This window comes from Mastigoproctus giganteus, chromosome 1 (assembly GCF_048544385.1).
Source record: "Mastigoproctus giganteus isolate SK-2022 chromosome 1, ASM4854438v1, whole genome shotgun sequence".
Taxonomy (NCBI): domain Eukaryota; kingdom Metazoa; phylum Arthropoda; class Arachnida; order Uropygi; family Thelyphonidae; genus Mastigoproctus; species Mastigoproctus giganteus.
Genome location: NC_143575.1, coordinates 55266003 through 55281974, shown reverse-complemented (window position 1 = coordinate 55281974; position 15972 = coordinate 55266003). Strand labels below are relative to the sequence as shown.

The window sequence follows — 15972 nt, the reverse complement described above, 5'->3', positions numbered from 1 at the left end:
GGATATGCATAAGTATAATGGAACATTGTCATCAAAGAAGACAAGATCCGTCCAGGAAGGATGACCATGGTTGATTTTTACAAATAAAAGATAGAACCATAAACAACATGTTTTCTACTCCAGAACTCATCTGAATTTGTTGATATGGCTCTGGAGTTGTTTGGAATGTTTTTGTATTCCAGTATCTTTTTATCATATGTGAGGTGTGATTAAAAAGTTTAGGGACTGATTTTGTATCTTAAAATAGAGGAGCAATAATGAGTTTTGACTTGTTGCAACATGTTTAATGCCTCATCTAGACATAATGCATGAATCACTCATTTGTCGTTATTCAATCTAAATTAGCACACACACACACACACACACACACACACACACACACACTGCATAGAAAGTGTTTTGTGTGTTTCATCACATTTTAAAATGAGTGATTTTAGTGAATGATGAAGTGCATCAATTTTTGTTTCAAATTAGGAAACAGATGCTACATGTCATTTAAAACTTGTCAATGGTTTGCAAAATTTAAAGAGGACCTCTTGTCCATAAAGATGATCTCTATTCTGACCATCCTCTTCCACTTCAGAAACCAATGATTCAGTTGCTCTTATTCATGATTTTATCAGGAGTGATTGATGTTTGTGAAGTTTATGATCTGTGAAGTTGCTAGTGAAAGCAATATTTCATATTGGGCACGTCATTCAATTTCAACACAAGATTTTGGAAGGCATCGTGTTTCAGCCAAGTTCGTGCCTTCTCTTGCATTCTCACTGTCAATTGCAGAGAGCAGCCAGTTCTCAAATTTTGGGATCTTCATTAACATACTCCTGATGGCTCACACTTTATCTTTCATTATTGATGACAAATTATGGGTGTATGGCTGTGACCCAGAAATGAAAGCTTGGTCCTCTCAATGGAAGACTCCATCTTCTTCAAGCCCAAAAGCAAGACAATCTTGATGAAATGTAAAGCTCTTGCTTATCATATTTTTTCTTACAAGGCATTATGAGTTTGTCCTGCATGTTCAAACGGTGAACCAGGAGTATTGTATTTCTTCGGTGATTGCATGATGCCATTTGGAGAAAACGGCTGAAGATTGGGCTTCAGGGAATTAGAACTTGCATTATGACAGTGCCCCTTGCATGCTCATAGCTTTCCACGCAAGAATTTCATTGTGAATGCTGTGTAACAGTTAAAGATGCTGAAATAAACAGTGTGATTGACCTGGTAGTTAATGATCATGTTCCTTTGTAAACAGGCTAATCTTATTGGCCAATTTATGTAGTTACTTGTGACCATATTGTTAATTGTCTTCATCGCATGTTGACTTCATAGAATCAGTGGCTTCTTGCACCATGTTTAGTCTTATTCAGGTCATATGGCTCATGTGCAATGTGCTTGTCCTGTGGTTCCTTGTGCCACAATTTATATTTCTGATTTATATTATCTGTTATCATGTGAATCTGTATATTAGCATTAGTAGAGGCATTTGATGCAAGAAAGCAAGTTATGCAGCATCAGCCAAAAAAAAAAATTAATAAATAAATAAAAAAAAAAAAAAAAAAGAAACCACTTCCACTTCACCCCTCTGTTCATTCAAAATACCTGTCCAGCTGAGCCTTAAACTTATTTAGGCTATCAACTTCCACGACAACGGGTGGAAGTCTGTTCCACCAACAAACCACCCGCTGGCTAAAGGCAAATATCCGCACGTCTATCCTACATCTGTCTTTCTTCAATTTGAATTTATGCCCTCTCATGTGATTATTCTGAAAGAGAGGAAGAATCCCATCAGCATTGAGCATGCTCAAACCATTCAAGGCTTTATACACCTCTATCAGATCACCTCGCTGGTGCCTAGTCTCCAGACACTGTAATTTGCAAAACTTAAGCCTTTCTTCGTAAGAGCACCCCTTTGTTCCATTCACTAATCTTGTTTCCCTTCTCTGTACTCGTTCCAGCAGCTCTACATCCTTCTTGAAATGAGGCCTCCAGACCTGTATACAGTACTCTAGGTGTGGCCTGACCATTGCCTTATACAAGGGAATAATCACCTCCTTATCCCTGCTAGAAAAATTCCTATATATCATTGACAATACACCATGAGCTACTCTTGCTTCCCGTCTGCACTGCTCAGAGAACTTCATATCTGCCTGCACAACCACCCCCAGGTCCCTTTCATTCTCTACCACTGTCAGTGTAGTACCACAGAGTTGATACGTTGCTCTGGGGTTGCTGTTTCCCATGTGTAGTACTTTACATTTGTCAATGTTAAACTTCATTTGCCACCTCTCAGCCCATCTGCTCAACCTTTCCAGATCCTGTTGCAGCAGCATAGTGTCAGTAGTGTCCTTGACAACCCTGCCTACCTTTGTATCGTCTGCAAACTTCGACATTAAGCTTGATATACCATCATCAATATCATTTATGAATACAGAAAACAATAATGGACCCAACATTGAGCCCTGAGGGACTCCACTAATAACATTACTCCACGACGAGCAGTGTCCATTGATTACCACTCTCTGTCTTCTCCCCCTCAGCCAGCCCTTTATCCCCAGCAGCAATTTGCCTCCAATGTCACACTGCTCCAATTTGTGTAGCAGTCTTCCATGTGCAACAGTATCAAAAGCCTTTCTAAGATCCAAGTATATAATATCAAAGTTATTCCCTGCATCCAGTTCTTTTGTGACTGCATCATAGTATCCAATCAAATTGGTCAGGCAAGACTTCCCCTTAACAAAACCATGCTGTGTCTGAGCTATAACTGAAGTCTTGTCTAAATGATCCTGCAGTGCTTCTTTAACCAGTGCCTCCATTAATTTTCCTGGAACAGAAGTTAAGCTCACAGGTCTATAATTACTTGTGTCAGCCTTTGATCCTCCTTTGTGAATTGGGGTCACATTTGCACATTTCCAGTCTATGGGTACCTCCCCTGAGTCGAAGGAAGTTCTTTGAATGCTTCCCATTTTGCATTTGCTGTTGGTAACATCATCAGTTGGTCCCACTGTATAGAATTTAAATACTGTCTCAGTCCATCGTAGTCGCCTTTACGAAAGCAATAACCCTTCCCTTTACCCCTAATGGTAGTTACCTCTTTGAGTAAATCCCACTTCAGCACACTGTGATCACTGCCACCTAGTGGTTCATTTATCTGCAGATTCTTAATGCATGAAGAATCACTGCTGATAATCAAATCAAGAGTATTCCTCCCTCTAGTTGCCTCCCGAACATGCTGATGTAGAAAACAATCATCCAATAAATCCACAAAAGCCTTGCTAGTGTGTGAGTGACCAGCCCCCAAATTCCAGTCAATATTTGGGAAATTAAAATCTCCCATTATAAGACTCTCTGATTTACTGGCCCACTCTATTTCCCTGTACAGTTTCTTATTATACTCATCAGAGTTATTAGGCCTGTAGCACACTCCTACTCTCAATTTTGATCTACCAATGCTTATGTCACACCAAACTGACTCGACACTGCACTGTCCAGCGATGTCCACTGGCTTCACTTCCTTGGATTTTATGTATTTCTTAACTAATAGCATAACCCCTCCTCCCTTCCTATCCAGTCTACCCTTTCTGTAGACGTTGTACTCCCCAAATTCCAGTTCTGCATTCCTTATATCTGTGTGATACCACGTCTCTGATATCCCAACAATATCTGCCTTTGATGTTTTGAGCAATACCTCAAATTCATCAAATTTATTTACTAAACTCCTAGCATTGGTGTACACGCAAGTATACATGCACCTATTTCTATTCTTAGCTATCCTAACACAACCCATGTGTTTACTTGTACCGAAATGACTCCCAGCAGTCTCTGAAATATACTGCATCTTGTTTTTCAGGCTTCTGCTCATTCCAATAGAAGCAGTGCAAGAATCTCTTTCACCTCTGCCGGTGGCTACTGTTAATCTATTCATCTTTGTCTCCCCCCAAGCTAGCAGTTTTCCGACCCACCTAACACTGCCTCGATAGCATCAGCAAATATTCTTACACCCTTTCTATTTAAGTGTATCCCATCAAAAATTCTACCCCTTGAGCCTTGCACAATCTTTCCAGGGCCGAATTGATCGACAAGGCTCTCATCATATACTCCCTCCTATTGTGTCTGGGCAGAATTGCAGACACTTTCAAATTCAACCCTATTTCACGGCTTTTTTTCAACAGTGACCTGTACTTGTTAAGCAATTCTGCCGGTCTCCTACTCTTGATATCATTAGTGCCAACGTGTACAACTATATCACCTTTTGTGCCCTTAAGAGATGATATCTGCTCTACAACGTCATCAACCTTTGCCCCTGGCAGACATACCCTGGTCCTGTTCCACCTATCCTTTTTACAAAGCATGTTCCCCGTTTCCCTGACAATAGAGTCACCAACAACTACTAGTTCCTTTGGGACCAGCGCATTCTGCCTTGGGGGTTGCCGCTGTGTTGCGTGATGACCAAGTGTAAGCTCTGGCGTTGATGTGGGCAGCTGAGAGCTTGATGGGCCCTCAATTTGTATTATTTGTATATCACATGAATCTGTATATTATCAGTATATCACATGAATCTGTATATGATATATATATGTATATAGTGGAGTTGCAAGTTTCTGTCTAGGGGCCGCTTGCTAATAAAAATGAAATGAAAAAAAAAAAAAAAAAAAAAAAAAATGAATAAATAAAAAATAAATGTGAAGTACTCCATCACCTTAGTTCTCCATGCATCAAACTCACTGGATTTTGCTCCGTACAATTTTTTTAATATTTCCTGAGCTTGAAACCACTTGAAAAATTTACAAAGATTGAGGAAATTATTCAGAACATGACATGGGAACTACTAGCAATTCCAAAAAAAAAATTTATGCGTCAAGAGGTTCTAATCAGATGCTTTCAAAAAGTGACAGAAGCATTGCATATGGTGAATACAGTGACAACGAAACTATTTCAAAAAAGATCTATCTGAAAAGCCAGTAAACTTCAACATTTCCCGAGTATTAGTTCAGTCTCCAAACCTTTTGCTCACATCTCATATATGCTTTTTATATTAACCAAATATTAATAAATACTAAAATCACAATTTGTTTAGAAATATGTTTCCTTAATTATATAAAATAAGTTATTGAAAGGGCTTCAGTATTTATTATGTAATGTTTTTTAGGGCTCACCTGGTGCAGCTGGTCCTAAAGGAGCTCAAGGACTTCGAGGATTAAAGGTTTTAATTATTTCTTTTGCATATAATTTCAGTGTCTCATATCTTATTACCTAATTATTTAATACTGCATACGCTCTGATTAAAAATGTAGCAACAGGTTATGTTTGTGCAATCTTACATATACATTTTAGAAAATTATACACTGGCAAAGGAATTATAATATCAGTTATATTAATGTTTCTTGTTTACTAGGATCTACTCTATTTCTCTTTGTTTATTATTGTTATTGAAGAAGGGAGCTACCAATTTCCTGAAATGTTTACTTATTTCTGTACAGCCAATAATTTCTTGCTTCAGAATAATAGTATTCTTAAAGAGAGTATTAATTATAATTCTTTTTTAGAGTTGCAGTGTAATCTGATTTTTTTTTATTATTCTGTTAATTAATCTTTAAAACACTTTCCGGAGTACATGCACACACACACGTGTGCACACGTGTGTGTGTGTGTGTGTGTGTGCACAGGGTGGTCCATAATTAAGGAAACTATTTTGAATAAAAAAAAAATTTTTTTTTTCTTTATACTCTGGCACAACCACCAGGTCAGTGGAGTTTACAATGAATCATCAATACAAACGTTAATCGTATTTAGCAGTCACAGGCTTGAACCCCGGTCCACTCAAAGAGCACGTACTGCTGCACTCACGCTCCTGATCACTTGGCTATGTCAGGCCTAAACTGATGCAAATATGTGTAAGTTATTTGAAAAAGAGTTTATAATTTTTTTTTATTTCAAAATAATTTGAGCATAGAAAAAGTACCACGAGTCCTACAATGAAAGAGAGGATTAAATTGTAAAGTGGAATGCAAAATTTTAAAATGCTATAGAAGTTGCATGCCACTCAAAACATTTTTTGGACATAAACCACCCACAATGAAAACCATAAAGCAAATTTTGAAAAAGATTGATGAAGTGGGAACAGTACAATCTACAAAAACCTGGTAGATCTTATATCTCAAAGACATCTGCCTGGAACTTGTAAGAGATGATATTGAAAGAAGTCCAAAAATATATCAAAGAAAGTAAAATTTGGAACTTAAAATACCCTAAATAAGCTTAAATTGAACCATAAAGGAACTTAAATAGAAGGGTTATCATCTCATGTTTCTATAAAGCATGGATGAGAACAACCCAGAAGATAAAAATTTGCCAAACGGTTTTTGGCCATGAATGTTACAAACCCATATATTGCTCACAATATTTTGTGGACTAATGAAGCTACAAATGAAACTCTTGATCTCCATAACTGTGTTTATTACTCTCTTAACAATCCCCATTTATTCTTTAACAGGGATTTAAATGCCCCTTGTGTCTGGCTGGATTTGGACAGGAAGTGTTCTTGGATTATTTTTCTCTGAGGGAACGGTGATAGGAGAAAGCTGCCTGAGAATACTAAAAGACATAATATTCCATTAATGCAATCCAGAATCAGTTTTCAGCATTGCTTTTTTATGCAGGTTGGAATACCAGCTAACTACAGAAATTGTCCACAAATTCTTAGACAAAAAGTTCTTAGGTCAGTGGATCAGATGGCTGGGTTCCATTGAATAACCACTGTGCTTCCTGAATGTGATTACTTTTTTGTGAGGCAGTGCACTATAGTCCCAGAAGCTTATGCACCATTAAACCTCCATAACACACACACTTTTTGTGGGGATTCTTCAAGGATAGAGTATATTATTTATCTCCAGGGGCTGACATGTGGTGAGTATGGGCCTGGCACATCCAGTGTCCTGAGCTGGATATCATCATTTTTCTCTTTCTTGGTGATTCCCTTCCACTACTTCTCTCTCTCTCTCTCTCTCTCTCTCTCTCTCTCTCTCTCTCTCTCTCTCTCTCTCTCTCTCTCTCTCTCTCTTTCTCTCAGGGTAACTCGGAAATTTATTTTAGCTGGTGCAGCATAAGCCTCAGGCTTCCTTGCACTATATGACTAATAATAATAATAATGATTAGTAATAAGAATGGGTCTCTGCTGGAGTTCAGCAGTCAATGGTTAGAGAATCCGAGAACATTTCTGAGAAATTGTGTCCTGCTGTGTCCAAAAACTACAATTTGTAATTACCAAAATGGCAATTACTGAGCAAGTGTTTGTAAAAAAATTTTTTACATTGATTAAAATATATATATTTAAAATAATATTATTATTTACAATGAAACATGTTTCCTTACATATAAATCACCTTGTATCTGATTTGAATTGATACCAGGAAGCTGTTTCAGTTTGTTGTATGCATTGATAGCATCATGTATATATACATACTGGATGTATTATCATGATGAGTATTCCATTTCAAGCCCTCCAATTGCAAGGATACCCCAGGTTTTTGCCACACCAACCAAAAATAAATAAAATAATAATAATAACTGTCTACCATGCTCAATAGGCGCCTCCGTAGCCAGGTGGGAAGGAGCAGCAGTGCGTAGCACACGCTTCTTGATTAGACCGGGGTTCGAGCCCGTCACCACCAAATACGGAGGATGCGGAAAGGTTAAGGAATGACCGCCGCATATCCTGGAGCAATATGGCCTTAGTTGCTAATGCTCCTAAAAACCAAACAACAACAACAACAACAACAACAACCATGCTCAATAACAGCAAGTATGGATATACCCTAAAAGAAAGGAGGAAGAATCTGTATACCCGTCTCACCTGATGTACATGGATGACAGCAAGCTCTATGCCACAATCAAGAATCGAATCAAATCCAGATCACTGGAGATTTTAGCACTGACATCAGGATGCAATTTTACCTAGACAAATTGCATCCTGATGTCAACAAGACAGCAAGACCAATGTGGATTACATCAAGGTCATCCAGTCAGCAAAAACTACCAGCTGAAGACCTGCGAAGACATTCAAGCCATGACAGGGAGAGACCTACAGATATCTGGGGATGATGCAGGCCCACCAGTTAGAACAAAGAGATCAAGAACCATCTGACTGAGAAATACCATCAGAGACTAAGAAGCCTGCTAAAATCAAAGCTGAATAGCAGGAACATGGTCTCAGCCATAAACATTTGCACAGTTGCAGTACTAATGTACTCCTTCTGGATCATAAATTTGACCAACACCAAACTGGAGGAGAGGCTAGGATAATGATGACCAAGAGCTGCAAACACCATCCATTGTTAAGAGATTGACCATAGCCTAGAAAGAAGGAAGGAGGGAGGGAGGGGTTTGCCTTACCTCATTGAACGAGGGATGAAGGTGATTAAAAACCTGCACAATTACTTCTGGGAAAACACAGCACCAGTCTATCAAGCCATAAGAAGGATAGACAAATGGCACACAACACTCAACCTTAACAAGGAGGCCCCACTCACACAGACAGAAGAAACGAAGACAAAGATGGGTGAAGACTGCACTCCACGACAGACACAACAATGACCTCCATCAAGACTACATAGATAAAATGGCTTCCACTGCATGGCTCCAGAAGGCCCACCAGTTAGAACACAAGGAGATCAAGGCCCACCTGACTGAGAAATACCATCAAAGACTAAGAAGCCTGCTAAAATCAGAGTTGAATGGCAGTAATGTGGTCACAGCCATAAACACTTGCACAGTCCCAGTACTAATGATGTACTCCTTCGGGATCATAGATTTGACCAACACCAAGCTGGAGAGGATTATGAGATCAATCAGGATAATGGTGACCAAGAGCTGCAATTACCATCCGTTGGCCATCAAGAGACTGATCCTATCCCAGAAAGAAGGAGGGAGGAGATTTACTGGCCTCATTGAACGAGAGATGAAGGTGATTAAAATGGCTTCCACTGCATGGGGATGAAGGTGATTAAAATTGATAAAATGGCTTCCACCACATGGCTCATGAAGGGAGGCTCTTCCCAAAACCAAAAGATTCACGCTTGTCATCCAAGGCCAGGTAATTGACACCAGGAACTACAAGAAATACATCACCAAGACCCCTAGAATGGCAGATGACACATGTCAATGATGCCATCTGGCCACAGAAACAATCCAGCACATTGCCACAGGATGCAGGTGATCATCCAGACGGAGTTCACTCACACACATGACCAAGTCGCCAGGATAATACATCAGAAGATAGTACAAAAATACCAGTTGATCAAAGAAAGTGCAAACTTCAGGCCTTACTAGACACTGACTCCTGCGAATGGTTGCAGTATAGTTTGTGGATAAGACAATCCCATGCAAAACCAGACATAACCCTCATCAACAGGAAGGAAATGGATACCTACCTGATTGACTTTGTGGTTCCAAACACCAGCAACCTCCAGAAAACCTACGAGGAAAAGATCAGGGATTACTCAGACCTAAGACAGGAACTCAAAGAAATGTGGTATGTTGAACAAGTAATGACCATCCTGATCATCATGTCAACCACTGTCATGGTGCCAAAAAGCCTCCATAAGAACCTGGCAGCAAGAATATTTACATGAAACTCCAAAAAGCCACGATCTTGAACACCTGTAGATAAAATGGCTTCAAAGTTTCTTCAGATCAGCAGTAATAACAATAATAATAGTAACCAGACACAACTAACCAATTACCCTGTGCATGGTACCTCTGCATGCATGGGGAAAAAATCCCATTAAGGAGCAAAGGTTATTATAATAATAATAATAATAATGATAATAAATGAATAATTAAATAAAATTAAAAAACAAAATATCTATATTTCACTCCTCACATACATAACTATCTAGCTGATTTTGAATTTAACCAGGCTGTAACTGTCCACTGAAGTAGCTAATTCCAGTAATGAACAACTCATTGACTGAAAGAAAGTTCCCTATGATCTAGTCTGGTTTACATCTTTTCTTCCATAATTTAAATTTATGTCCCTTAGTTCTGGAATTATTTAGAACAGTGAAAAGTTTGCCTTCATGATTCATTTTACTATTATCACTCAGAATTTTTTAGAGACCTCAAGCAAGTCCTACTCTAAGGCATGTGGTTACCAAGCCTGTAGCTCACACATTCAGTGCTTTTCCTCATTTGGGTACCTTTCTGCAATTCTCACCAAGCAACTTACCCATCTTTTGACCCTTTCATGGGGAGACAACCCTTGAAAGGGTCAAATCAAGCCCCAACTCATCTTTTTTAGGCGTAGTTTCCAAACCTGGACATGGTATTTTAATTGAAGTCTTACAATTGCCTTTTACAGAGCAGTTATGACCTCCCCTATCTCTACATCAAATATTTGATAAATCATCAGTACGACACCATAGGCCCTCCTTGCTGCCTGTCTACACTTCGTGGAGAGTTTCACATCTATCCATATCATAACTTTCCAAACTCTTTCTTAATTCAACCCCACTGATTGCACAAGTTATTTTGGTTCTGCTATTTCTCAAGTGTAAGACCTTGAAATTTTTCTGCATTGAAAAATAGCTGCCACTTTCTGACCATCCTTGAAATCTAAGACATACTGAAGGAGTGCTGCTTGGCAGTGATCATTAAACCCTTTCCCAATCTTTACATCATTTGTAAATTTTGACATCACACTTTCTATCCTTTTGTCAATATCATTTAAGAAATTCAGAAACAACAGTGGTCCCAGTACTGATCCTTGGTAGGAGTGGACCCTGCTTCTGACCTTAGTCCAGTCCAAACAGATAGCCATTAATTCCTCTGCCTCCTACTCTGCAGCTACCCCATGATCTATCTAAATATTTTACCCCTTGATTGATTCAAAGTCAGAATTATTTCGTACATCCAGCTCATGAGTAACCATTTCAAAACATATAACCAGATTAAAACATGATTTTCCCTTAACCCAGCTGTGGTGTGTATCATTAAATTTCATTTCTCTCTAAATGCCCCTTTATTGTACTCTTGATCAGTCTCCATGCTTTTCCCTACCACTGAAGTTAGATTGACAGTCTTTGGTTACCACTTAACACTCCCAAACTGGCCTCCATAACCATGTGGTCAGGAGCAGTAGTGCAGTAGCACACGCTCTTTGAGTAGAACGGGGTTCAAGCTCCTGACTGCTAAATATGGTCGATCTGCCAACCCACACTGGACCAGCGTGGCAGATTATGGGCCATTTTCCTCAGCATGAATTGTTGAGGAGGCTTCCATCCTGCAGTGGGTTGATAATGGCTGCAGTTTTACTATCTTCCTGAATTGGTGATATATTGGCACTTCTCCATTGCAAAGGAATCTTTTCTAAATCTATTGATGCCCTCATAATTTTCATGAGGGTATCAGAGTATCATTAGATTTATTTTCTACCTCCATTTAAATTACTCGGTGTATATATTCATCATTTCCTTACTTTAAGCTCAAATGTTTTCCTAATAAACAGTCTTCTGTAATTTAAATTTAAACATACTGCTGTGCCTCATGTGCAGAGCCTCCTCTTGCTATGAAAGTTCTTTCATCTGTAAATATGGCTGTAAAGTCAACATCATTTGACCTGTTGTATCCATTAGCAACATCATTCATACAATGTAAGGAAGCAAGCTTATGCAGCATCAGCCAAAACAGTCCCTCCCATTTCACTCATCTATTCACTCCAAATGCTTGTCCAGCTCCGCTTTAAATTTACTTAAGCTATAAACTGCCACAACAAGAGATGGAAGTCTGTTCCAGCAATCAACTACCCACTGACTAAAGGCAAATTTCTGCACATCTTTCTACAGCTTTCTTTCCTCAATTTGAATCTATGCCCCCTCAGGTTCTTAATCTGAGCAAGAGGAAGAACCCCCATCAGCATTGAGTTTGCTCAACCCATTCAAGGCCTTATACACCTCAATCAAATCACCTCGCAAGTGCCTAGTCTCCAGGCATTGCAATTTGCAGAACTTAAGCCTGTCTTGGTAAGAGCACCCCTTTGTTCCCCTCAGAAATCGAGTTGCCCTTCTTCGTACTCGTTCTAGCAACTCTACATCCTTTCAGAAATGAGGTCTCCAGACCTGTACACAGTATTCAAGGTGTGGCCTGACCATTGCCTTGTACAATGGGATAATCACCTCCTTGTCCCTGCTAACAAAATTCCTATATATCATTCACAAGACTCCATGACCTGCTCTGGCAGCCCATCTCCACTGCTCAGCAAACTTCTTATCTGACAGCACAATTACCAGAGGTCTTTTTCACTCTCTGTGTCCTTGAGTGTAGTATCACATAGTTGGTACATTTCTCTTTGGTTATGGTTACCCATATGCAGTACTTTTCATTTGTTAATGTTAAACTTCAGTTGCCACTTATCAGCCCATTTGCCTAACTTTTCTAGATCCAGTTGCAGTAGTGTACCATCTTTACTCTGTTAACAACCCTGCCAACCTTTGTATCATCTGCAAACTTGGACATTCAGCCTGATATACCTTCATCAACATCATTGATGAATAAACAAAACAACAATGGACCCAGCACCAACCCTGCAGAACTCGACTAATAACATTAGTCCATGAAGAGCAGTGCCCATTGATTACCACTCTCTGTCATCTCCTACTCAACCATCCCTATATCCATTGTAGCAACTTACCTTTTATGCTATACCACTTCAATCTGTACGGCAGTCTTCCAATTGCATCAGTATCAAAAGCTTTCCTGATATTCAAGTCATCATCAGCCATTTTCAATCCTCTGCAGGATGAAGGCCTCGCCACCAACTTTCCAGTTCCTTCTGCTTTGTGCAATGGCCATTCATTTACTACCCATTCATTTACAAACTCATGAATTTCATCTGTCCATCTCCATTATCTTCTTTTAGGTTTTCTTTTAGCTCCTCTTGGGTACCATTCTGTTATTTTCTTAGTCCATCTGTCATCATATCTTCAAGCTGTATCCTACCCAAGACCATTTCAGTTCTTTAGTTTTGATAAAAATGTCCTTTATTTGTGTTTGCTGCCTAATCCATGTATTTCTCTTCTCATCCAACTGTCTCATTCCTAATATAATTTGTTCCATTCTTCACTGTATAGTTTTCAGCTTCTCTTCCATCCATTCTTTTGGTGAGTGCCCAAGTTTCACTTCCATAAGTGATGGTGGATAGGACATTGGTTAATTTTTTACGTTTCAGACAAATTGGGATATTGCTGCTTAGTATGTAACTATATTTCCTGAATGCTATCCATCCAAAATTTATTCTTTTCTGGATTTCCAGCCATTTTTCATTATTACAGCTAATAACTTGTCCCAGATAAGTATATGAATCCACCTTTTCAATTACTGTTCTTTCAATGATTATATCCCTTTTTGTGGCATAATTGTTCATCATTACTTTTTGTTTTAGCCATATTCATCTTTAGTCCGAAATCCTTACAAACTCTGTAGTCCGAAATCCTTACAAACTCTGCATAACTGATTAAGATTTTCCTCTAATGCTTTGGGATCTTGGCTTATGATCACAATGTCATTTGCAAATCGTAAATGTGAATAGATACTCTCCATTCACATTGACTCCTTTCTGTGATCAGTCCAATCTTCTGAAAGCTTCTTCAAGGGCAGCAGTAAACAGCTTCAGAGATAGTGTCTTCTTATCGAACTCCTTTCTCAATTTTAAATTTGGTACTAATAAAGGAGGTAGCACTAGTCTAATAAAGGAGGTAGCATTCTCATATATTTAATTCAAAATCATAATGTATGCAGCGTCTATGCCTTGTCTTTCCAGTGCTCGAAACGTTGCCTTATGCTGTATGGAGTCAAATGCCTTTTCATAATCCACAAATGCCAGGCATAATGGTGTTTTTTATTCATTTGCTTTCTCCATTAGCTGAGATATTACACAAAGGTGATCCATAGTTGAGAATCCTGTCTAAAGCCAGCCTGCTCTTTTGATTGATTCTCGTCAAGTATTCTTGTATTACTTGGACTATAATTTCCAATTTCTGATTTATCTTCTTTCTTATGCAGCAAAATTATGATTGAATTATTCCATTTCTTAGGCATCATGCCTTTCCTAATGTATTTTGTGAACAGTCTTGTCAGTTTCTGTATCATGTATCTTCCTCCCAATTTAACAACTCTACAGTAACTTCATCTTCCCCTGCAGCTTTCTGATTCTTCATCTTCTTCAGTACATGTTCTACCTCATGAGGAAGTATATCAGGTATGTTGTATCTGTTGCTAATTTGTGATCCATCTTTCCCATTGCTTGCATCATTTCCTCACTCTTATATAATTCTTTATAGTAGTCTTCTGCTATTTGAATTATGACTTCTCTGCTATTTAGAAGTACACCATCACTATTCTTCAGTTTCAGTATCATTTGTCTTTCTGTATTATTGCTCATGACTGCTGATTTAAGTCCTTTGTTTTCCAGTAATGCTTTTCTACTTTTCTTGTGTTAGATCTTCATATGTCTTCTCTGAGTCTCTTTCTAATGTCTTTCCATAACCCAGTAAACTCAATTTTGCCCTTTTCCATTTTTATCTTGCTCTTCATTTGTCATCTTCGGTTCATCATGACAAGTGTTTCTTGACTAATTTTTCCTTCTTTGGATTTCTTTTTACCCATAGGTTTCTCGTGCTTTATCACTTTCAGAAAATTGTTATAATCCTCATCAATATCTTCATCCTGAAAGGTCTTCAGAAGATCAAACTTGTTCTTAAGTTCCATATATACTGCTTTTTGTCCTCTTCTGTTTTCCCAAAAACATTTCTATTATTTATTCAAGTCAGTTTTTCCTTTGTTTTCTTTCTATATCAAGTGTGCACCTTATCATTCTTTGATCACTTCCAACATTTTGCCTGTTCAGGATGGTAACGTCGTTCACAATATATCTTCTGTTAGTGAGATGAAGTCGATTTCATTAGTTGTAAATCCATTTGTGCTCTTCCATGTCCACTTTCTGTTCATCCTTTTCTTAAAAAAAGTGTTCATTGCTGACATCCTTCGAGATTCTGCAAATTCCAGAAGTCTTTCACCTCTTTCATTTCTTTCACCAATTCCAAAATTTCCTATAGTTTTCCTTTCTGCGCTGTTTTGTCTCTTTCCAACCTTAGCATTGAAGTCCCCCATAATAATTGTGTAGTGAGTTTTCTGTTCTTTTATTAAGTCTCTCAATTTCAGTGTACATTTCTTCAACCTCTTCACCATCATGGCTTGATATTGGTGCATATCATTATAACCTTTAGGTTGGACCTTTTAGAAATCCTTAGTAATTGTCTTGACAATCTTGGTGATGTACTTTTGAATTCTAAAATGTTGTTTTTTTTATACCTTTATGGACCAGAAAGCCAACTCCATCTTTGCTCTTTTCACTGTTTTCATTGATGTACAGCAGATTTCTACTTGATAAACTTATAAGTGATTCATTTCTTCTTCTTGTTTCAGCCAAGCTGATGATATTCCAATTCACATTTTCTAATTCCTTTTCCAGTTCTAATATCTTATCTTCACCTATGAGCAATCTTATGAAATCCAAGTATATGATATCAAAATTATTATTTTACATCCAATTCCTTTGTTACCACATCGTAGTATCCAATCAAATTGGTCAGACAAGCCCTCCCTTTAACAAACCCATGCTGTCTTAACTACTACTGCAATCTTGTCTAGATGGTCCTGCAATGCTTCTTTAACCAATGACTCCATTATTTTCCCTGTAACACAAGTTAAACTAACAAGTGTATAGCTACTTGTGTCACCTTTTGAACCCCCTTTGTGAATTGAGGATACATTTATATACCTCCAGTCTATGGGGACCTCCCCTGAGTCCAAGGAAGCTCTCATAATTATGGCTAAGGGTTTGCTTACATCCTTTCCTGCCTCCTTTAATATAACTAGATAGATCCCATCCATCTCAGGTGCCTTCCTTATGTTTAACTT

The 15972-nt window shown here is 38.4% G+C and overlaps 1 protein-coding gene across 1 annotated transcript in view; it reads left to right on the top strand.

Moving 5' to 3' along the window:
- Nucleotides 1–15972, top strand: part of LOC150090808 (uncharacterized) — a 791939-nt gene that overhangs the window by 552589 nt on the left and 223378 nt on the right. Inside the window, exon 33 of the mRNA XM_090372970.1 lies at nucleotides 5150–5203. Within this exon, the coding sequence (XP_090229096.1) occupies nucleotides 5150–5203 (54 nt within the window). The remainder of the gene's footprint in view (nucleotides 1–5149; nucleotides 5204–15972) is intronic.